This window comes from Quercus suber, unplaced genomic scaffold, assembly GCF_002906115.3.
Source record: "Quercus suber isolate HL8 unplaced genomic scaffold, Cork oak 2.0 scaffold_23, whole genome shotgun sequence".
NCBI classification, from domain to species: domain Eukaryota; kingdom Viridiplantae; phylum Streptophyta; class Magnoliopsida; order Fagales; family Fagaceae; genus Quercus; species Quercus suber.
The window spans coordinates 1,873,621-1,898,872 of NW_027069488.1; the positions used below are offsets into that span (position 1 = coordinate 1,873,621).

Genomic DNA, 25,252 nt, shown 5'->3' on the forward strand with positions numbered 1-25,252 from the left:
TAATTGTTATCATAGACACTATTGAGATATACTTTTTTGAGAAGCTGTTGTGACTACTTGTGCGCCATAGAGTTATGTACTAAGCTACTTTCAAATCTACAAGCATGGATTGAAGAACTTTGCATCAACCAATAACTATCAAGTTGATGTGCAGTTAGTCACAGATTGTGATTTGTGCAAAGAAGAAGATTCTACAAGATACAAGTTTAATTGGAGATTAGCTTAAGGGTTTAATTGGAGGGTGGTATTTTGGGATAGGTTGAGTAGTAGTAAGATTCCTTATAGTTGTAATCATTTGTTCTTTATTAGTGGAATCTTTGAGAGGTGACATGAAATTTACCCCATGAGATTTTTGCCTATGAAGGTTTTTCCTATTTGTTAACAAATCATTGTGTCAATTTAATTTCCACTACACTCTAGTTTAAATTGGAGATTTATTTGTGCCTCTACAATGTTTCATGTAATTTGGATAATTAATCATTAATTAATTGGGGTTAATCTATAATACAACCACATGTAGTCCTCGTATATATTGGCAAGCATTAATAGCTTGTGTGAAATGGCATTAGACATAAGTGTGCGTTTGCAAAGTTAAGAATCTTGTAACTTAATTGATAACTATTAATATTTCCAATTGAAATATCTAGAATTTAAATCTCCCAACTATCAAATTATGATATAAAAAAAATTGTGCATTTGTGAATAAAAATAATTATATAAATTCAATAAGAAATTAGAGTAAAAGTGTATCATTCTATATTCTATCAATCTTGTATGGTCTATCACACAACTTTTGTTTTTCCTTATAAAATAACAAAATTTAAAATAAAGACATGATTTAGTGAAGCTGATGGAAGTGGGTTATAATTAGCTCAACTGATAAAATTTCTGATAGTTAAATAAGAGATTTGTGTTCAATCCCCACCTACACAAAAACCGATTAGTATCTTGAATGCGAGTGAGACAAAATTTTCATTTGTGTGTTTGCATTAGCTTTTTTGTTGAAAAGATTATTTACTTACTTAGTGAAACTTGATAAAAGTTGTGAAGCAAGAAATATTTGGAGGGACAAGTTAAATATATCAAAAGAAATTTAAATCCAAAATAACCTATTAATTGGATCAAGTTTTTTAAAAATAAATTAGAGTTTACTCAATTGAAGTATTTTAATAATTACTAAGGAGCACTTTATTTTTCATAGATGACAAATGCAATAACGATCTCTAACTATTAATCAAAAAGTCCACAAATTGTCCTTCTAAAAAATAAAAGCATAAAAGCATGGTTTCCATATCTTTAATTCTTCGAATAAAAAATAAAATAAAATGTTTTCTCTTTGAAAAATAAAGAAGACTTCTTCTTCTTCTTCTTCTTCTTCTTCTTCTTCTTCTTTCTTTTTTTTTTTTTTTTTTTTTTTTTTTTTTTTTTTTTAAGAAGAAAACAAAGAAGACTTCAATTAAAGAGATTTACTTACTATTTTCTGGAACATATGTATTGAATATGCTCTTGTTTAATTAGTTACATATAGTATAAAAGTAATAAGAAGAAAAATAATAATGCTTTAATCATTTATATAAACTTATCTATTTTTTGGAATATGTACCTGAGTATATTTTGGTTTAATGAGTTGTATACAATATAAAAATAATAGGAGAAATAAATGATGCACCAATCTTTCTCCACACATCTAATCCCAATTCACTCCTTTAGACCCAAAGCTTTGTGTGTTGGTGTTGAAGGAGAGGCTTTGCTTGCTTTTCTAAGTGAAATGTTTCAAAATGGAACTCAAGTAATCTTTTATTATGTGGTACTCATCTCTTGAAGAGGCCACAACAGATTAGCTATTTTAGCTTCAAGGTAAAATTTATTGTCTCTTCAAGAGACAAGGTCCATGTTGGGACTTGTCTCTTGAAGAGACAAGATCCAAAAAATGCTATTTCTTCAAATAAGTTTCAAATAACACTATTTAGTGAAATAATTTTAATTATTAAGGAAAGAAAAAAAAGTGTTAATGCAAACATAAACAAAAAGAAAACTTTTTAAATTGTCCGTTTGGTAATGTTGTTCTAGTAACGTTATTTGTATTTTTGAAAATACGTGTGAGTGAAAAAGTGCGTGAAAATATGTATAATGTTATTTAAAATTGAAAACTGTTATTTAAATGCATGTACCAAACGGGCCTGCGTCTTGGTTATAACTTGTAAGTTTTTTCTAGTCCAAGAGTTGATCTTATGCATTCTCAAAAAAAAAAAAAAAAAAAAAAAAAAGAGTTGATCTTATGTGTTGTATGCGTAACCACACTCGTATAGCTGTAGGCCACAATGTCGTTACACGTAAAAATTACATAAAATATAGTCTCTCTCTCTCTATTGGACAAGTTCCACTTATTTAGGGCCCGTTTGGTAACGTTGTTCTAATAATGTTATTTGTATTTTTTGAAAGATATTAAATTCTATAAAGATGTGGTGTAAAACCCATGTTTTACCCCTCCAATCCTAACATGCCACATCATCTTATCATATATTTAAGAATAAACACAATCACACTCAATCAATTCTAATACCCATATATAAATCCAACCAAATCGGGAATCTATGGAGATGTTATTAGGTATGATAGGATGTATTAAATTTTAATAAATTTTAAGTAAAATGCTAATGTGGCAATCACTTATTGGATGGTGTAAAACATAAGTTTTACACCCCATCCTTATAGAATTTAATCTCTTTTTGAAAACATGTGTGGGTGAAAAAGCATATAGAAATATGTGTAATGTTGTTTAAAAACTAAAAATTGTTGCTCAAAATCCCATATCATATTGCCCCTCGTATTCCAAAGAGAGAGAGAGGTCATGAATTTAATTAATTAATTTATTTTACTTAAAATCTTAAAAATTTGAAGAACTTAATTTTCACTAAACGATGTGGCTGCCTTGGCAGCTTGGCCTACTTCATGTTCTTCCAAGGCTCACCCATCTCATCAATCCCAGCTTCAGTGCTCATTCATCCAGTGTTGATGCTATTTTGTTGTAAATATATTCTTCCTTCTTCCTTTTTCCATTTTTATTTTTTTCTTTTATTAATTTTTTTTATTCAGGAAAAAAGTAGATTGATGTGTAAAGGTTTCCAAGATTATAAATTTTATAACTTGGATATATGATATATCAACAGTAAATTCATTATTGACCTGGCTATTTGTGGTTGTATTTACACACATCCAAAAGCTTACATGTGCAATTGTGCAAAAAAGAAAAAGAAAAGAAATGCCAAAATAAATCATTTTCATAATATACAGATAAAGAACATTAAATTAGAATGAAACTGTGTTTCCAAGCCTTCCACCTAAGACTCCACAAGTAGAGATAAATGTGGTATCTACTTTTGGCTTTTTCCTCAACCTCCTCGCTCCTTTGTCTTGATATGAGAAGATAATACCAATTGTATGGTCACAGCGTTTGAGGAGAGAACAAAATGTGGTTTTGGAAGGATCTTTGAGAGTTTTCTTGCAGTTCTCACACTCCTTCCACTAGGAAACAAAACTGAGGCCATTTGTTTGTCTTTGTTAGGGCACGTTTGGATCCATGTAACCTTTGGGAATATTAAAAAGTCTATCAGGCCAGCCCTGATTCCCTATCCACCTAATGTAAAGACAAAAAATCATAAAAAGTGGAAGTTTCAATAGAGTTAGAGAGAGAGAGAGAGAGAGCCAAAAGCCAAAATGGCTCAGCTTGTCACAAATTCCATATTCCACTTAGAAGGGAAGGACAACAAAACAGTAACGACAAAAAGGACCCCCCTCCAACGCTTTGTCGACAACGTAGCCATGGGCAAGTCCAAAAACAACACTAACTTTAATTAAAACCCCCCAAATGTATTTTTCTCTGTGATAGAAACAGAGGAAAACTGAAAAACAGTGGGAACCCAGAAAGAATAGTCTCTCTGTGTGCACTGAGAGAGATTCAAAAAGCAATCTTTGGAGTTCTCATGGGGATGCATGTGGGTTCTTTATCAATTGCATAACCCAGTAAGGCTTTTGGCTGTTCTTGTTATAGTTAGCCAGTTCTAGTTCTGGTATGCTCAAGCTGCTTCTTTTTGTCTTCACTGTTCCTCTTCTTCTTCTTTTTTGACTTATCAGATCCTTTTCTTTGTGAAACCTGAACTAAGATTGGTGAAATTTATTTATTTTTCCCTTTGGAGCTTGTCTAGTGAGGATTACATTTATGATATTTTTTCTTTGATTTGTGTTCCACTTGTTGTTTAATCTAAGCCTTCCACTTGTTTTCCTTTTCTTGTTTGTTTGATCTATTTAATTTGGTAGATTCTTTACTCTCTTAGACTTTTAACTAAGCACTCATAGTGCTGTGATTCTGCATTCTTTTGCTTGTGAATGCTGAGATGAGACTAAACTTTATTCTCACTTTATTCTCTGATTATGATTTATGCAAATTTGGTTCTTGCGTGAGCAATATGATGTCTCCTTGTAAAGACTTCATCATTTAGATCAATTTGCGAATTTAGTTTGGTTCTCTTTTTGTTACCACTATAGTCTGTCCTTGTTCCCCAGTTTCTCAATCTGTTGTGTTAGTTGTATGGCACCAATGTTTCAAGATGAAGGGTCTTCTTCTGTAACTTCATCACCACTCCAATTATTTTCCATGATGTCTCTTTCACCTAATTTAGGATCACCATACCCATTTGTTAGAGAACTTAAATCTGAAGAGAGGGGTTTGTATTTGATCCACTTATTGCTCACTTGTGCAAATCATGTTGCTGCCGGCAGCCTTGAAAATGCAAATACTGCCCTTGAACAAATCTCCCAACTTGCCTCTCCCGATGGCGATACCATGCAGCGTATCGCTGCATACTTCACTGAGGCACTAGCAGATAGAATCCTAAAAGCTTGGCCTGGTCTTCACAAAGCCCTCAACTCTACTAAATTAACATTGGTTTCTGAAGAAATTCTTGTTCAGAAACTGTTTTTCGAGCTGTTTCCCTTCATGAAGGCGGCATTTGTGCTTACAAACCAGGCTATTGTTGAAGCCATGGAAGGGGAAAAGATGGTTCACATAATTGACCTGAATGCTGCTGAACCTGCCCAGTGGATTGCACTTATTCAAGTTTTGAGTGCACGGCCTGAAGGCCCACCCCATTTGAGAATTACTGGGGTTCATCAACAGAGAGAGGTTTTGGAGCAAATGGCGTTTAAACTGACTGAAGAAGCTGAAAAGCTGGATATCCCATTCCAGTTCAATCCTGTAGTTAGTAAATTGGATAATCTTGATTTTGAAAAACTTCGTGTCAAAACAGGGGAGGCTCTAGCGATCAGTTCAGTTCTTCAATTGCATTCCCTGTTGGCCTCTGATGATGAACTCTTGAGAAAGAAATCCCCACTAGCTCCAAAGAATCTGAATGGAATTCACTTACCTGGAGTCCTGCAAATCAACCAAAGCACATTGGGTGAGCTGCTTGAGAAAGATTTAGTTAATGGGCATAGCCGGAGTCCTGACTCAGCCACGTCATCGCCCCTATCTCTAAGTGCTTCAGCTAAGATGGATGGATTTGTCAATGCCTTGTGGGGCTTGACACCGAAGCTCATGGTAATAACAGAACAAGATTCTAACCACAATGGATCAACTTTAATGGAGAGGCTATTGGAGGCTCTTTACTCCTATGCAGCATTGTTTGATTGTTTGGAGTCTACAGTGCCAAGAACATTGGAGAGATTGAAGCTAGAGAAGATGCTGTTTGGGGAGGAAATTAAGAACATTATAGCATGCGAGGGAGCTGAGAGAAAAGAAAGGCACGAAAAGCTTGAGAAGTGGGTCCAAAGGCTTGACTTGGCTGGGTTTGGGAATGTGCCTTTGAGCTATTATGGTATGTTGCAGGCAGGGCGGTTGTTGCAAGGTTATGGTTCTGATGGTTATAAGATCAAGGAAGAGAATGGCTGTGTGGTAATATGCTGGCAAGACCGAGCCTTGTTTTCAGTATCGGCTTGGAGATGTAGGAAGTAAGATTTGAAATACTGATGTCTGAGTTTTAGTATTTGTTGTTTCCTCTCTTCTCCTACCACACACCCCCCTCCCCCCCCCCCTTCTTCGCCCTTTGTGTATGAAAGAATTTTGATCATCTGCAAATGAATACTGTTTAGAGTGTTGATGGCCCATGCTACCTGGAAAAAAAGGCCATCTTCCCTTATTACCTTCATACAGAATTTGTTCAATTCTTCTCACTTTATTTTTAATGGAACCTAAACCAATGTTTGGATTGTATATGTATATAAAGTTTTGTCTTGTGTTTATTGTAATTGATCTCAGTGCACATTTATGTGCACTTGAATTTTAGTGTCACAGCCTCAACTTTGTGCTGCAATTGTAGTATGTTGTTCATCATTGTATTACAGGCTACAGTAGTGAATTGACCAAAAAAAATGTCCCATTAATACATCTAGACTGTGTTTGCAGTTTGTTGATTATTTCTGCATCTCTCTGATATCAATATTCTATAACTTCTTGCAAATAAAACTTCATGTGTTGACCATATAGAATTAAAGCCTGGAAGTCCTAAGAAAATAAAGGGAACCTGAGATGAAGTGTTTCTGTAGCATTACATTTTGATGCAAAATTCATCTGTGTGTCCCCTCGTGTGGTAAAGAATAGTTATCAAGTAGCCAAAAGAAGGGGGACAAAAAAGGTTTCTATTGGACTTTTTGTAACAAAGATTAAGAAATGATTTATTAGGAAATTGTGTGGGAGATGTTGGTTTTGTTGAGGAGGAAGCTGGTCTTATAATCCAATACATATGAAATATTCAAACAAAATCAAACCCTTTTGTGACTCAGGCAATTATTCCAAACCTCAAGCATATACCCCCTCGCCCCCTTTTGTTTCCTCCGTTAGTTCACATGAAAGGGTTGCAAGAAATTAAGTTGATGCTTTGGTTGGACTTAACAAAGAAATGGAAGTCAAAGCTCAAAACTAGGGGGACAAGCATGTTAGAGCATGAGCTGGGAAAGGAGTTTTAGAGGGAGAATAGATAGAGATGGGATTGCTTTATGTCTTCCAATAAATTTTGGTTTAATTGTAATAACCAAGAGATTCAAGTTTGTTTTTAAGAACGTAAGATTTTGATATTAAATTTAGTAAGGGACATGTTTTGGGTGGCATAGTAAACTTGCTGTTTTAGAGCTTTTGAACCCAAGTGAGTTGTGAGCTGCACCTATCAAGTTGTGTTTGGTGAATCATGACGAGGGAATGCACTAGAGGATAGGTAACCAAGAGACTCAAGTTTGTTTTTAGGAACGTAAGATTTTGATCTTAAATTTAGTAAGGGACATGTTTTGGGTGGCATAGTAAACTTTCTGTTTTAGAGCTTTTGAACCCAAGTGAGTTGTGAGCTGCACCTATCAAGTTGTGTTTGGTGAATCATGACGAGGGAATGCACTAGAGGATAGGTAACCAAGAGACTCAAGTTTGTTTTTAGGAACGTAAGATTTTGATCTTAAATTTAGTAAGGGACATGTTTTGGGTGGCATAGTAAACTTTCTGTTTTAGAGCTTTTGAACCCAAGTGAGTTGTGAGCTGCACCTATCAAGTTGTGTTTGGTGAATCATGACGAGGGAATGCACTAGAGGATAGGTATAACCCAAGTGAGTTGTGAGCTGCACCTATCAAGTTGTGTTTGGTGAATCATGACGAGGGAATGCACTAGAGGATAGGTAACCAAGAGACTCAAGTTTGTTTTTAGGAGCGTAAGATTTTGATCTTAAATTTAGTAAGGGACATGTTTTGGGTGGCATAGTAAACTTTCTGTTTTAGAGCTTTTGAACCCAAGTGAGTTGTGAGCTGCACCTATCAAGTTGTGTTTGGTGAATCATGACGAGGGAATGCACTAGAGGATAGGTATTTGATAAATCATGAAACCCTCATGAGAGAGAGGGATGGTGGCATGATGCTGAAATCATGGATAATGGGGTGACAGCACAAGAGGATAATACATAGAGAAGTTCCTGTGGATGGCTTTAAAGAGGAGATTGGAGTAAAGCTAATTCTAATGCTAAAGACATTGAATGTTATTAGGTTATGTTGTCTTTTTTTGTGTATTTTTTTTCTTGTTCAACTCTTGGCTTTGGCTTGATGTTTTTGGACAACTTGGGACAAATAGCTGGATCCCGTAGGTCTCTGGAACTTTTACTTTGGACTCTTTGTGGTCATAATTTGGGTTCTCTGGCCCCCATCCCTTATATACTGCGAGGCAACTCTCTTACACACACCCTGTCTCTTCTTTGTTACTAGAGGCCATGGGGCATTTTATGGTGCATTCTGTCATCTTCTCTTTTAAATATAGCATAGCTGTCAGCCCCTTCTATGCACAAGACAGTATAGTTTTTATCTTTGGTTTTAATAAAAAGGGGTTGCAAATAAGTCACACATATACACTCTTTTCTTTTTTCTTTTGAAATATTATGCACTAAGATATAAACATTAAAGGCATGTTGGTTGAGACCAACTTGCAAGAGTTTTGACTTTTGTTTGATGTTTCTGGAAGTGTAATGCTAGCCTTGCTAGGAAAGTAAAATTTTTCATAACTGCTAAAATGATTTATTGTGATTAGAGTCATATTACTTTTAATTGGTTCCGCCATTGATACTAATTTTATTATTCACCAATCACAACAGACTATGTAAGTAGTTGTGAAAAAATGTTGTTAAAAAATAATGTTTACATTTTATGGAATTGATATATGATTTCGAGAACATGGCTTCAATAGGACTAGCTTTTTCCCTACTTGTGAATAGTAATAGCATCTGCCTCTACATCAGCACTACCATTAAAGCATTGAAGAAATATGTACTATTGAGAAGTAGGAAGAAAGCTAGTCTTTACTGCATCGCCATCAAATTGTTCACATGAGTTGCTAATGTTTCAATAAGGTTCTTGCCTTTTGGTTACTTGGCTGCTATTCTTTACTGCGAGGAGGGACATTGAGGTAGAGGATGAGAGAGCAATTCCTGAGGTTGGTGATAGAAAGAGGAGATTGAAGTGAGGTGGGTGCTAAGAAAATTGGATTTTGGGTTTTATATTAATATATCGTTGTGTATTTCTTGGTGGAATGCCTGGCCTGGTTGTCTTGAATCCAGACAAGCTGAGCCCAGTTTATCCCATGTAGTTGAAAAAAAATACTAGGCCAAAATCTAATCTCTTTAGCATCATCTTCACTTCAATCTCTTCCAGAAACATTAGGCCTAAATCCAATCTCTTTAGCATCAACTTCACCCTAATCTCTGTTGGGTTCTGTGGAACTTGGTTTGTGTTCGATCTAGTTTGTGACCCTACTTGACTTGGAAGTGTTTCTGTTTTAAATGAAATTTTCTTAGACCTAGTTCGTAGAGTGAAGGCTTGAGCTGATATTTTAGCCTGTTGTTTGGGTATTTATTTTTCGCTTCAAATTAGGATTTGTAGTGTTGAAAAACTGTACTGTATTGTTGACTTAATATTTTTCTCCCTAAAATTTTTGGTGAAGATGGTGTCTTTTCTAGTTCTCTTTCCTGTTTTCTTAACTCTATTAAATGACAGTGAAATTTGAATATTTTCGTTATTGTAAATTTTTGGAAGTCTTTGTGATATGACTCTCGTATGAGTCATGGCAACCCCTCATCAATTCGCACTTAAATCATTGATTAGATACCAATAACATCAAATTTTGGCTTTTTAGTGTCTTGCTCATATCAAATCACACCTAAATTAGCACAACAATGCCATACGTTTTCCATTCATGGAAGATAAATACATTAATTTTGCTTTGGTGGTTATCCTCAGATCAAGCTGACATTGGCACAAGCTCTCTTTTTATTTTTTCTTTTGGACAGAAGCAATCACGTGCCATACAAAATGTTCTGGAGTAAAGGCTTAAAAGAAATGGCAAGGAACAACTTGGCGAGTTGGCGTACTCTCAAACTTGAGGCAGACATTGACTCAAATAGAAGTTTTGAGATAAAACTGATCCTTCAGGTGAATCATGAAAGATTAAAGAGTTGAATTAATGGAATGATTAATGCATGAAAAGACTGACAAACTAAAATCTGAAGGCAAATATTGAATTGAGTTGATCTGCAAATTCTGTGTCTAAGGTGTAGGGAATTCAACCGAAATTCCAACCTGCAAGAAAAAAAAAAAAAAAAAAAAAAAAAAAAAAAAAAAAAAAAAAAAAAAAAAAAAAAAAAACAACGCACATCGAAAAAAAAAAAAAACAATCACATGTATATGACAGTATTTACGTGGTTTGGCAATTTGTCTATGTTCACAGAGTTGCAGGGATTTCACAAGGAAAAATATAAAATGCGGCTACAGTGTTTGTCTTTCTATATAAAACACAACAACAACAAGTAGAAACCCTAATCACAAAAAATCACGCAACATTATTTGGGTCAGGTTAGGTCGTTAACCGGATCAAATATAAACTGAACTCTACAAAGCCCAACATTAGGAATCACTTAAAACTACAGCTTAATTTTCCTTTCTTTCCCAACTGTGGCCATGTGATGGCAATAGGAACAAATAGCCTGAGGGGTTTGAATTTTGTGCCTAGGCCTATTCAAAATGTGATGCATTGTGGGTGTCAATAAGGGTTGATGACATCAATGTGATTCATGGTTAGAGAGTTAAATCTAAGTATATTTGAGTTAACATTGATAAACCATATACATACAAAGTATATATGAGATTATATATTAAAGATAAGATCACACCAGAAAAGTCACCAGCATTCTAAACCAGTAAAGAAATTACCTCACTCAATTGCTGAAACCAACAGAGAATAACTCAGTCTCTCACCTTGAAACCTGCATGAAAAGCATTATTATTTCTCATATGGAATCTTTCAGAAGAAAAGCGGATAAAGATTCAATTAGATATCAATGTTTTGCCTTAGATTTCCAAAGACAAAAACAATTGGATCTCCATTCCCATTTCTTCTATGTCTCGCCATAAGCAAAGCATGAGATATGGATTGTGATTCTCATGCTTGAAGCACCTGCAAAGCAAAATGTGACTTTTCAAACCACATCAGCAAGCTATAGTTTACCATAAATATATGAAAAGAGTCCTAAGATGACCATTACCAGCTATATTTTCCCGAAGGTCAGGATTGATCTCCACATGTATATTTGGATTCCAAATATCAACTATGCTGATACTCATGTTGTTATGGATGAAGCAAAGCGACAGCCTCAAAGCGCAATAGCTCACTAGATGGGGCTTGCTACCTATAACTTTGTGCCATGAATCTGTGAATTTATCATAAATTCAAAGCTTGCATCCATCCTGGCAATCCAGGAGAATAGGCTAGACACTGTAAAATTCAAACTAAAATTCTACACAAGTACCTATGTTTTTGTTATGTACATGTATTTTTAAGTTCAAAAAAATATGTAAGATTAACAGAATTAAAAATCACAAAGAAAAAGAATTCACCTTCTCAGCCTTAGCTGTGGTTTTGGCAGATTTTCATATAATTCTTCTCGAACGACAAGTTGACGCTTCAGTTTTTTATCTTGCAAAACCTGCATATATAGATATTTACAATGCAATGAAAAAAACCATGTCTAGAAATCTGAATCCTCTATGCCACACCTCCAAATTAGCACCATCACTCTAAGATGCTTCTGTATTTTCTCATTTCTTTCGTCAGTAGTAATTTCCTGCAAAGCTAAAATATTTCCCATCAAATTTCTAATTTTGAAAGGACAATAGAAAATATAAATGTATATACATACATACATACATACATCTAGCCTTGGTGCGATGGCAAATGCCTTCCACCAAAAATGACAAGTTGCAGGTTTAAATCCGGCAATGATTAGTCTCTTCGAAGAAAAAAAAAAGTGATGATAAAAATCATAAAATTGTTTTCTAAATCACCTTTTTTGAACCTCACAAAAGTGAGAGCTTTGAGTTTTGGTATGACTTTTTGTTGTTGTTGTGGAGAATTTGAAGTATATGCAACACCTACATGTTCCAAATTTCCAATGGTAATACTAATATCTAGCTCCACATCATCCTACTCAAATACGTGTATGTATAAATTGTATGAGTGTGTTATAATTACCTAGAACCTTGTAACTTAATTGACACCTTTTAGAGCATTATAAATCTCCTGATTCCAACTATGGAATTATTAAAAAAAAAAAAAAAAGGTTAAACATCATAACTTAGGGCCAACAATATTAACTAATAACTATTGTCAAACTCAAAAACGTTCACAAGTAAACTTTTAAGCCAAAATTAAACAAATGTCTTTTGTTATGTCTCAATATGTACTTTTAGATTTTTGTAAAATAGTTCATTACTTTAATCATTTTAACTAATTGTTTAGTTGCACTAATTTTTTATTTTTTGCGAATCATGTAGCACTAATTGAAAGTACTAATAAGATAAGAAATTAGATTTTATCAAAATTTTAAAAAGCAAAAACAAAAAGTATTAAGAGAAAAAGAAACATTGAATCATTGCCGGTTACTTTCGCATAAATTCACAATTTTTTTTTCTACTACTCACAGTTTATATCACATTAAAGTTGTAGTCCTAGCTTGTATTCAGAGAACAATTTAAAATTATTTTATATAGGTGATGGCATTGATGAAATTATCGAAAAAGAAAAGGTGTTTTAAGTAATTGTGCTGTAAACCCAACTTATGTCAGTCCGAATGCGCCAAACCCAACCAATTCCTAATTGTGTGGGCCCAAGTTGCCCAAATATCTACCAATTTGCACCAAAAGGAAAATCATTGGGCCTTTTGGGTTTATCTCACATAGCTATAGAAGGAATACACAGATTCATCAAAGATTAACTAGAAAAGAGTCATCACATTAATAAAAGTCTAAGACAAATTTGATCAAAAAGATTAATGTATGTTCAATTAATTTAGAAAGCACGTATCCAATCCATATAGAATAGGAAAAAAAAATTTGGATCATTGATTGTCGCTAAATATTTTTCATTTCAAAGGATTTGTGATTCCTTTATTAAAAAAAAAAAAAAGAATGGCAGATTTATCATTCATCCATTCACTTTTGACTATGAGAAATGATATGTCTACAACATTTTTACAACAAATCATACGTGACAAGTTGTTACTGGTTATTATTATTGTGGCAAAAAAGTAATTTTAGTGTTAGGTTCAAATTTAAACCAATAACAATTAACTACCTATGATTTATTATAAAAATGTTGTAAAATTATTGTAGACGTAGCATCTCTCTTTGACTATTTCTATTTAGGATTTCATTATTATTTTATAATAGTAATAAAGATATTAAAATAACAAATAAAATAGACAAAAATTAATGGCTTGAATCATGAATCAAGGGCCAATATACACCCAAACATTTATTTATTCATATCCCATGGCATCTACTCTCTCTCTCTCTCTCTCTCTCTCTCTCTTAATTAAAAAAAGAAAAAGAAATATAAAGAATTGACAAGGAGAAAGTGGATTTAGGTATGTATTATATCAATCTAATGAGTACGAAGAAGAGTTCAAAATTGCAATATGCATTCCTTCTTCAAAGGAAAATGCTTAAGATACTCTAAATTTTATTATATCAGGTTTATAAATTTATATCACAATGATCATGTTTGATGAATTTCCATGTGTTTGTGTAATTTGTGGGGTTTTATTTGTATTGAATTGGTGAGGTGAAGTTGTCAAAGTGCATAGATTGATGCTTGCTGTTGAAGAATTTCGCCCCTACGAACTTCATGTTAAGAAGTGAATTGAGGGATGAAAATTAAGTTTGAAAAATATTAAAACCGTGAGTTTGATCCTCTCTCTTACAACACTTTGGAGGAGTGTTATTAAAAGAACCTATGAAAATTCTGTTACCTTTTGTCAATAGTTCCACCACCTTAGCCTCACTATATATGATCCCATTTCCCATGATTTTACACACTTAATTCCCACTACAAGAGCTTGAGAGAATCCATAAACTTTAATCTCCACACCTTCTTCCTTTCTCAATTGCCAAAAAGGAGATTAAATCCATCACACACAAATCAACCTTCCGAGTTGTTGTGTTGATTGGAAATTGGAGGGGCTGGAGTGCATTGTTTGCTTCATAGTTTGGAAGGCTTTGTATGTAAGATGTATTGCGACTATTTTCTCTAGTGGATCATTTGGTGTTGTGATTCTTGTGAAACCCAAAGAGGTTTTTCAGCCCAGTTTTTGGGTTTTCCTCTTTGTCAACACTGTATATTGTTGGTGTGATTAGTTTTATGTTTTTCCATGTATGCTAATGTCAATTGGTTAATTACTTAAAAAAACTGCACTTTAAATTATTCAATTGGCTAAAAATCAACATTAGCCGTAAAATTTGCGGTCAAAACAACTTGAGTTTGTGCTACAAACTCTAAACACCGGTGAAGACTGAAGAGTTCAACTCTCTATCCAACTCACCAAACAAAAGAAAATCCTACCTCCGTTAAACATTTCCATATAATAAAATAATAATAATAAAAAACATCAAGGGAAAATCAATCAATAAGAAAAGACGCATTCATAGGAATAGTTCGAATTATTGCACATATATATATATATATATATATATTTTAGCAGCGATACACTTCATGCTTAATGGTGTAGACTCTAGAAGCATTCTCTCAATTTCCCAGAGGTGGAACCTTATAACCTGCAAAAATTAGATTGCTACATTAACAATTTTGTTACATAGCATAATAGAATTCTTTTCAAAAAAAAGAAAGAAAAAGAAACATAATAATATTAAATGAATACAATTATACAAAATTATAGATAATAAAAAATATATGAAAATGTGAATAATACTTCCAAAATGGAAAATTCTTGGTTGCAGCAATTGGCAAATTGGCATTAACAAGAACATTATCTAGAATAAATACATTTAAGGGTCAGTTTGGTAAAACAATTTTTTATAAAAGACAAAAATTTTAAACATAAACGCATAGACCTAGCAATTGGCATCAAAATACAAAAAGCAACCTTAAACCCAAATATTTGTGATCGGCTATGAATTTTCAACAGATTAGTTAAGAGCAACGTTAAATTAGAAGCGTGTTTTGCAAAAGCGAAACATTAATTATAATTCTGTCGGGTAATTAAGGAGTCTTACAGATAGAGAGGTATATATTTGGGGGAACATATCGTGTGAATGAATTTAAGGGTAGCAACAAATTTTGTGGCAATGTGTGTTTGGACTTTGGATGCAATGCATTGCAAAATTATGGCAATACATTAAATGTTTCAGAATATATAGAAGTCTGGAATATTTCCCTTCCAAATAAAGGAAAATGAAAATTTAATACAGATGAAGATCAAGTTTGACCGGGGAGTTATTGGTGGGAAAAAAGAGTTGTAGGGACCCAGTTTGGATTGACCCTGAGTGATGGGTTTTCAGCCCAACAAGCCCAAACAATACATTTCTAGAGTATGGGTCCAAGAACTAGTACTGTTTTTCAGGAAAGGTTCTACTCATCACTCAATAAGGGATACTTTCGGTTCGCTCTCTGAGGAAAATTATCCTCGGCTCTCTTTCAATTGGTCTCTCTCATTCTTTTTCTCTTTTTCTTTCTTGTGTGTCCCTCCTTTTCTGTTTTCTTCATTCCTATGTTATATACTCCGATCTCCCCCTGTTTCCATCGTACACGTGTAGTTTTTATCCTGGGAGCTCCTTTCTGTCCCATCCAGTACCTACCGGAACCTTCAGCTTAGTGGCCATAAAGCTGCTTAGTTACTGTTCAGGTATCACCTCCACATTAATGCGGCCAGACTGTTAGCTGGAAAGCATTTAATGTGGAGGTGATGGTCTCAAAAGATATTTGCTACATTCCCCGACGCCTCCTAAGCTATATCCAATTTCCAGTTCAGATACAACTTGGTGGGGTCTTTCCGCTAACATGAAGGTTACCTTGACCTCGGACTTTGTTGTCCTCGGACGTGTGTTAGGCCGCTGTATATAATATCTACTCGTTTCTTTCACACCACCCATCTGATAAGAATAAAACTTTCTAGGCTGTCCTCGGATTACTACGTGTTCTCGGATTGGGCCTTTGGGCCCCGAGCCCATTTCTGAGGATTACTATACCTTTTTAACTAACAGGCCCCACAAGAGTAATGTTATAGTTACAAACCATTTTACAATATTTTTATAAACTGTTGATGTGGTCAGTTTCTTATTAGTTTTCATCTAAGTTCACCATTAACATCTCTTTTTTATTACCGATAACTACTTACCTATATCAGCAGTTTGTAAAAATTTTTGTAAAAAATTTTATATCTCTAGCATTTTCCAGTAAAAAAAAAAAAAAAAAAAAAGAAGAAGAAGGTAATTTCAACTCTAAATTAAAATTAATAACAACTTATCATCTATAACTTATTATGAAGGGAAATGTTAAACAATGTCCTAAGGGCATTGGTTTAGGAACTAATTTTAGAAATATTTTATTGGAAGAATAATAAAACAATAAATGTTATTAATAGCTTTTTATATTTTCCATAAAAGTGGTGCCAAAACTTTCTTATTATAGTTTATTAATAATTTCTCTAAGAACATCCTAACATGTCCCTATCATGCAAGTGTTGTGAAAATGTTGCAGACCTGATACTTCTCTTTTATTTGCAGAGTTCTGTTAAGTGATGTCCTTAGGAAAATTCCTAATAAACTAATTTAAGAAAGTTTTGACATAACTTTCATAGAAAGTATAAAGAGTAATGTCACAGTCACAAACTATTTTAACAATATTTTTACAAACTGTTGTTGTGACAAACTTCTTATTGGTTTTCATCTGAATCTACCAATAACATCACTTTTTTATTTACCAATAATCACTCATCACATCAGAAGTTTGTAATTTTTTTGTAAAAAGATTTGTATTTCTAGTATTTTCCAAGTATAAAAAAACTGTAAAAAAAAATCTATTGTTTTTTTTCTTTTTCCATAAAAATTTCTAAAAATATTTCCAAAACTAATAACCTTATGCATTAAATTTTCCCTTACTTGTAAAATATGGTCACATGGGTCGTGTAATTAATGTTGTCAAATTTTTGTGTGAATTTTTTTTTTTTTTGAGAAACATTTTTATATGATTGATAATAATATATATAGGCATTTTTATTTGGGATAATTCTATAGTTGAGAAAGGGGATATAAATAATGGACTACTTCCATAAAAACACTAAGAGACACCAAATGAGTTGCAAAGCTCTAGGTGAATCTATAATAGATTATTGTTTAACTATGTGTTGGATAGATTAATGCTTGGAATCTTATGGATAAACTTTGAAGTCTTTTATTTTTGAATTAATCCGAAGGCAAAACCCAATTTGGTTGCCAGGAGCAGTATAATTAAGTGACTATATATTTCTTAGTGTTTCAATAGAGTTGTCTAGGGTTTTGTATTCCTCTCCTCACTTAAAATGTATTAAAAAAAATCAAATTATTTGGCTTATTAGTTATAATTTTTTAAAGCCTTAATTTTTTCCTAATTATATTTTACCCAAGTTACTTTTTTCCTAAGTACATTTTACACAATTTAAAATTAATTACATTTTTTTTTTTTTTGAAAGAGAAGACTTGAAATTTTATTAAGATAATGGCATGTATGCCTGATAAACATCGAAACAACGGACTGGAACATCCTCCATCCAAACATTAAAACTTGTGTCATGTTCTTAGCCGAAACATGGGCAGACGAAGCAAGGCTAAAAGATGTGATGAGGAAAATTCAATTGGAAAACATGTTTGTTTCTCCAAGGACTACTAGAGGAGGTGGGTTAGTTTTATTTTGGAGGGAGTCGGTTAATCTTTCAGTGGAGTGTTTTGATAAAAATCACATTGATGTGATCATAAATAAGAACAAGAAGAATGAGTGGCGATTTACTAGTTTCTATGGTGAACCAGACACACACAAGCGAATTGATGAATCTTGGGATTTGCTTAGAAACTTAAACCAGAAATTTAGAGTGCCATGGTTATGTACAGGAGATTTTAATGAGTTGGTTCGAAGTGAAGAAAAATTGGGGGGCAATAGAAGAAGTTACAATCAGATGCAACTTTTCCGGGATGCAATTGACGCCTGTGGTTTTATAGATCTTGGGTACAAGGGTTCAAAATTCACATGGAGCGAGGGTTGTTATCGATGGGATGAATGCCCTTTTGTCACAAGATTTCATGGACTGGGAAGTAGAAGCAGCTATCAAACAAATGGCCCCTCTAAAAGCTCCTGGCCCCGATAGTGTGTCCTCTCTTTTCTATCAAAATTATTGGAGTCTTGTTGGTGATGATGTATCAAAAACTATTTTTATCATACTTAAATTCTACCTCAATTCCCCACCCCCTAAACCACACTTTTATTACTCTAATCCCAAAAATAAAGAACCCAAATAGGCCTTACAAATATTCTACTTTAAATGGAGTAGTCTACAGTCTATAATCTATTATTTATTTATAATATACATAAAATTGAAGACATTTGATTTTGCTTGACCTCATACTATTTTGACAGGACCGCTCCCCTCTCATTAAAAAATCCTCTCATTCTTTCCCATTTATATTCAAATAAAAACCATGTGGCTAATAATTAATCTGAAGGTAAAAAATAATCCACCTCAAAATATACAAACAGTAATCATTCCCTTTTTAACTATTTCTATTTAGGATTTTTTTTATTTGATAATAGTAATAAAGATAATAAAATAACATGTAATAGATAAAAATTAATGGCTTGAATCATGTATCAACGGCCAATATCTATCCAAACATTTATTTATTTATTTATATTCCAAGGCATCTTCTCTCTCTCTCTCTCTCTCTCTCTCTCAATTAAAAAAAGAAAATAAATATAAAGAATTGACAAGAAGACATTGGATTTAGGTATGGATTATATCAATCTCATGAGTAGGAAGAAAAGTTCAAAATTGTAATATGCATTCTTTCATCAAAGGAAAATGCTAAAGATACTCTAAATTTTATTATATGAGTTTTATAAATTGACATGATACTGATCATGTTTGATGAATTTCCATGTGTTCACGTAATTTGTGGGGTTTTATTTGCATTGGGTTGGTGAGGTGAAGTTGTCAAAGTGCATAGACTGAAGTTTACTGTTGAAGAATTTTGCTCCGACAAACTTCACGATAAGAGGTGAACTGAGGGATAAAAATTAATTTAGAAAAATATTTAAACCATGAGTTTGACCCTCTTTCTTACAATAATTTGGAGGAGTGAACTTCAAAGAACCAAAGAAAATTTTGTTACTTTTTGTCTGTAGTTTCAACCCCTTAGCCTCACCATATATGATCTCATTTTTGACAATTTTACACACCTAATTCCCACTTGAAGAGCTAGAGAGAATTCATAAACTCTAGAGCTTAAACTCTCATCAATCTCCACACCTTATCCCTTTCCCAATTGTCAAAAGAGAGGGGATTAAATCCATTACACACAAATCAACCTTTAGAGTTATTGTGTTAATTAGAACTTGTAGGGGCTGGAGTGCATTGTTTGCTTCATAGTTTGGAAGGCTTTGTATGTAAGACGCATTGCAACTATTTTCTTTGGTGGATCATTTGGTGTTGTGACATCCCAGAAAGGTTTTTAAACCCAATTTTCGAGTTTTCCTCTTCGCCAACACTTCGGTGTATTGTGGGTGTGTTTAGTTTTATGTTTATCCATGTATGTTAATGTCAATTGGTTAATCACTTAAAAAACTGCGCTTTAAATTATTCAATTTGCTAAAAACCAACATTAGCCGTAAATTTGGAGTCAAAACAACTTGAGTGTGTGCTATAAACATTGTTTTAAAAACCAGACCGAAAAGGCTGGTTGAACTGGGAATTGGACCTAGAACTGGTCCGGTCAAAACCCAAAAAAAATTGGTCAAGACCAAGTTAAACAGAAAACCAACCTCTTTTTTGGTTCTTTGACCGGTTCATTTTTTAAACCATGGCTACAAACTCTAAGCGTGGGTGAAGAGTTCAACTCTCTCTCTATCCAACTCACCAAACAAAAGCAAATCCAACCTCTATTAAACACTTCCATATAATAAAATATATAAATAAAAAAAGTACTCCAAGGGAAAATCAATCAATAAGAAAAGACACATTCAGAGGAATAGTCCCAATTATTGCATAAATTTTATTTTTAGCAGCAATACACTTCATGCTTAATGGTGTAGACTCTAGAAGCATTCTCTCAATTTCCCAGAGGTGGAACCCTATAACCTGCAAAAATTAGATTACTCCATTAACAATTTTGTTACATCCGGAAACACAATAGAATTCTTCTAAAAATAATAATAATAGAATTAAATGAATACAATTGTACAACATTATAAATAATATAAATATGAAAATGTGAATAATACTTCCAAAATGGAAAATTCTTGGTTGTGGCAACGGGCAAATTGGCATTAACAAGAACATTATTTCTAGAATAAATACAATTAATGGTCTATTTGGTAAAACATTATTTGATAAAAAAACACAATTTTAAACATTGAAGAGGAAAAATATGCACTTGACGGCTTATATGACGAATCCACTAAAATCACCTATACTGGACGGATCCCATTCGGACGGGTTCTACACCGACGGGTTGAACATCCATGCAGTGTCCGAATCAATTATCTACAAGAAGCCCAAGTTATAGGAACTCTTGTGGCCCATGCTTGGACATCTCAAAATCCTAGTATAAATGGAATTCTAAGGTGAAGAGGATTCTAGAAGATATGTGCATCAATGAAGATCTTCTCCATAAGGAAAAGTCTTGTTCATCACGTTTGGGATTGTTAAAGGAGACTCCTATAAGGAAAAGACTTCTGCTTCAAGGAAAAGAGATCAATCTTCGACCACTATAAAAGCCTTAATACCCTCACAAATTGAGGTACGCATAATTAACCCTCTCTAACACTCTGGAGTTGAAAAAGATTCTAACTTGACCTTCGAAGGGTATTTGGCCGGTACCACACTGGTGCTCTCTGTAGGTTTTCTCTCTCTCTGTAGGTTTTCTCTTTCTTGCTGCGCAGGTGACTTCCTGAGCGTGTGAGCGATGAGTGATTCATTGGTGATTTTTCAAACTTCATCAAACATAAACACAGAGATCAAGCAATTAGTACCAAAATACAAAAACAACATTAACCCCAAATATTTGAGATCGACATCGGATCTTCAACAGATAAGTTACAATCGGCTTTGAACTACAAAGCATGTTTTGCAAAAACGAAACATTAATTATAATTCTAAGGGTAATTAAGGAGTGTTCCAGGTTTGAGTGACCCGCCGCAATAGTTAACGACGTAAACAAAATCATCCATGTCTTTAAGTTTTTCAAGTTCCTTGGAAAGACCCTTGCATATGCATGGAACTGTAAGTTTATTCACTATCTGGCAACACAAATTGGTGGGTGTAACCTTTGGCCCGCCCTTATCTTGCACACATACAATCAAGAAACTTGAGGTGTCAAGAGGTCGACATTCCCTTGCATATACCTCATGAATATTGCTATCCCACAAGACAATGACTGTTAAGACTGTCAAGGCCAAGCATCGAATGGTTGGAGCTGCCATCTTTGTCTATGTCTCTGTCTCTCAAATTTTGGTGCTGGTTTAACAAGTACTATGATAGAGAGGCATATATTTGGGTCAACAAATCTTGTGAATAAATTTAGGGGCTAGCAACAAATTTTGTTGAGATGTGTTTGGATGTAATGCATTGAATAAATTATTCTTAATTATATTTTACTCAAATTAAACTTAATTACCTATTATTAATTAAAACAGGCCTTAACATAATTCCTGCTATTAATGGAGTAGTCTATAATTTATAATCAATCTATATTATGTATAAAACTGAAGATATTTAACTTTTGATTGACCTTATAACATTTTATCACATAAGTTTTTGTATCCTCACAATTTTAATTGAATTTACTAAATTATAGTCTATATTGAAATCCTCAATTAAATGATAAAATAGATGGTTCAATACACAAGCATAATCATAATTAATAACTATTAATGTTTATCATAATTATATTTAATAGTTACATATAAAAACAGAATCATAATAAATACTTATAAATAAATACCATAATGGTCAAATTTTATAATTAATATTTTCTAATAGAAGATTGTTACATTAGTTTTTTACTTAAAACTCAATACATCTTGCTACACCTAATAACATCTTAATAAACTCCTAATTGTGTTAGACTTTCAGATGGGTATTAGAATTAATTGGGTGTGGTTGGTCTATTCTTTAATATGTGATAAAAGGATGTGGTATATTGGGATTGGAGGTTGTAAAACCCAAATTTTATACCACATCCTTATAGAATTTGATCTCTATTTATTAATATCTATCATAACTATCAAGTTTCATATTTATGTATAAAATAAAGAGGGATAAAATTATTATTTTTAGATTAAATTATATTTTATTAAATTTTCTCATGCATTGCACGAGTTGTTGTAAAATAATTGAAAGCATCTCTTTTGCAAAGCTCATTAGGTGGTTTCACTAATAGGGTTTGGCTTACCTTCAATATTTTTTTAATTGGAATATCTTTTTATTTTAATGAGAAATTGTCACATTATCCACTAACTACATAAAAAGTAGAGATTAAAATCCATTATCACTTGTTATAATTTTTTTAAAATAGAAAGAGATGTCTAATTAAAAATGTATTGGAGGTAAGCGAAACTCTCACTATTTAGATAGCTCACTACTCACCAGGCAGGCTGGGCTGTCAATGTCGTACAAGCTGAGCTACTTGAGCTAATTGAGCAGCCAGCTGCTTGTCTTCAAGTTTTTCATTTAAAAAAAGAAAAGAAAAGAATTAAATGATTGCTATTTCCCACAACATAGTAGTACTCTAATATTATATTTGTTTTACAATTTCTCATACTCCCCAATGCTACTAAAAAACGGAAATTATATTAAGTAATGTTAGAATTGTTGATATAGGGTTAATAGTTTGTGAGAAATTAATAGAAAGAAGAGAAGTCGAATTAAAGTTGCTCAGTCTAATAGCTTATGTCCACTATAGAATATCTTAAGTGGCTACATGTTTGTTATAGGGTTGTCTCTTACAATATAGATCTATTGGGGATTTATGTAGAGAGCTTAACTCTAAGTTAACTATAAACTAACCTTCAAGCGTAGTATAAATTAGTTTGTGCAATGTAAATATTGCAGTAAAATAGTATAAGTTGTGCAACAAATACATTAAACATGAATTGATATCTCTAACATCCCCTCAAACTCAATGTAGAAGCTTGAAAATTCCTTGAGTTTGGAAATAAAGTTTGACTATGTAGGAAAGCGGGCAATACTGAATCAAATGTAGAATGAATTGAACTTGACATGAAGTAGAATGCATGAGATAGCTGTTGACAATAGTGAGTGACAACTATCAACGATAGATGGGGGGCTGACAGGGTGGGCAAGATCTAGAGCAGGGAATGTCAGTGACAAGGTGGATCGTTGCAGGTATTTTTTTTTCATGAGATGGGGGGCTGATAGATGGGGGCTGATAGAATGTTTTCTCTTTTTTCATCTCTATTGATCAGTTGGTAATAGAAAATGTAAAAAATTATGAAGGATTTGCATAAAAAAACATCAATTTATATATAAAAATCATTTCAATATATTTTAAATAAAAACATATTTACACTTTTAGGACAAGGTGAGGAACGAAGGGGTGAGGCGACCAAAACTAGGCCTTGTCCCATCACCTCTTCAAGAAGGGAAGAACCTACACGGGGCAAGGCAAGTCTTGTGAGGCGGGAATCTTCTATCATCCCTAGACACATGAGTGAAATGGCGATCTTTAGGGAAACACATGGTCCTGGTTCTAATTTGTTAGAATTTTTTATGCTAGGCTGATGGAGAGAAAATTAGAGAGAATATAAGATGTAGTTTGGCTTCACAATTTATATCCACAATATATTACCTTAAATGGTAACAATATACACAGTGTTACAATCAGCCCATCGGGTGGTTTATAAGGAGAGATTAGCCTCTGCCAAACCATATGGTACAAATTAGTATACTGTAATACAAAAATACCAGTTGTACGTACAAATATATTGAACCTAGTCTAATATCCCTAACATCTAACTTGTTTAACCACACCATACAATCCAAGCTGTTAGCTAGAATGCAAAAGTTATATATTCCAATATCAATATTTTATTCTTAAATGTTCAAGCTAATCAAGACTGACTGGAGCTAGGCTTGCCTGAAATTGCTTGTAAGATAAAGTGAGCCAATTTTGAGTGATGTAAAATCGGCCTGTTTATTCTTAAAGAAAAGAAACATACATTAATACCTGTCAAATAAATAAATGTATATAAGATCTCTAACATTTCCCTTCTCTATTTTTCTCCCATTTTCATGCCCCTGGAACTGTATAACCTACAAATTAATGCACCACAAAGTTAGTGTGTCCTTCTGCCAAAAACAATAATAATAATTTATATATGAAAATAAAAAATGTAAGCTTACTTCCACATTTTGCTCCTGGTGCAACCTTTTTGCCACACGACCTTGCCACATAAACCACCTTGTCCATATCAATTGCATCTTCAATTTCCTTAGTAACAAGTTTGCAGACGCATGGCACATCCACAATCTTGACCACTGCACAACATTGCCATGATGGCTTAGATTTTGGCCCTGATTTACGAACATACTTCTCGCATTTTGATACAAGGCCAAGTACATTGACCTCACAGCTTTGGGCCATGGCTTGGTGATTGCTGGAGATAATTATTTCAGCAAACACCAACATTGCCAAAGCCAGGCAATAAATTTTGAGACAAGAAATTTCCATATCTGAATCCTCTCACTCTAAACCTTGTTTGCTAGTTTACACAGTAATTAACCTGTAATTAATGTTGGCCTTGATATATATATATATAAGAGAGTGAGTGAGGTGGTTTGGGTTCACAAGTTATGTGTCATGTAATTTTTATTTGCTTGATTGAAATGACAGAATTGGGATTGGATGGAAGGGCATAGTGCTAAATGGGATGTAAGGTGGGTTGGGGTGATTTTCGGAAGGTAGAGATAATTGAAATACTAACTAATATGATCAGACAATTTGCCCCATAATAAAATGCTAATGAAGACAATCTACATGTCAGAATCACGAGGTTGCTGCTCCTCATTTCATGTGACGTTTGTCTTTAGTACTGTCTTTGCGCTGGAGAAAGAAGATTGTGTA

At 33.4% G+C, this 25,252-nt stretch overlaps 2 protein-coding genes across 4 annotated transcripts; one reads left to right on the top strand and one right to left on the bottom strand.

Moving 5' to 3' along the window:
- Positions 1 to 3,711: 3,711 nt before the first annotated feature.
- LOC112035642 (scarecrow-like protein 3) lies at positions 3,712 to 6,471 on the top strand. The gene has a single exon (XM_024068474.2). The coding sequence runs from the start codon at positions 4,589 to 4,591 to the stop codon at positions 6,008 to 6,010; it is 1,422 nt and encodes a 473-aa protein (XP_023924242.2). The 5' UTR covers positions 3,712 to 4,588; the 3' UTR covers positions 6,011 to 6,471.
- Positions 6,472 to 20,044: 13,573 nt separating this feature from the next.
- Positions 20,045 to 24,962, bottom strand: LOC112035613 (uncharacterized). Of its 3 annotated transcripts, none has more exons than XR_002885523.2 (3): positions 24,532 to 24,962; positions 24,356 to 24,441; positions 20,045 to 20,247 (listed from the first exon to the last, which is right to left on the bottom strand). XR_002885523.2 is itself a non-coding variant. In XM_024068451.2 (2 exons), the coding sequence occupies exons 1-2, from the start codon at positions 24,857 to 24,859 to the stop codon at positions 24,419 to 24,421; spliced, it is 351 nt and encodes a 116-aa protein (XP_023924219.1). In that variant the 5' UTR covers positions 24,860 to 24,962; the 3' UTR covers positions 24,194 to 24,418. The 3 variants fall into 3 exon arrangements, 1 of the variants encoding a protein (XP_023924219.1); XR_010625809.1 differs by lacking the exon at positions 20,045 to 20,247 and adding an exon at positions 24,026 to 24,046; XM_024068451.2 differs by lacking the exon at positions 20,045 to 20,247 and having other exon boundaries at positions 24,194 to 24,441.
- Between the last annotated feature and the right edge of the window lie 290 nt (positions 24,963 to 25,252).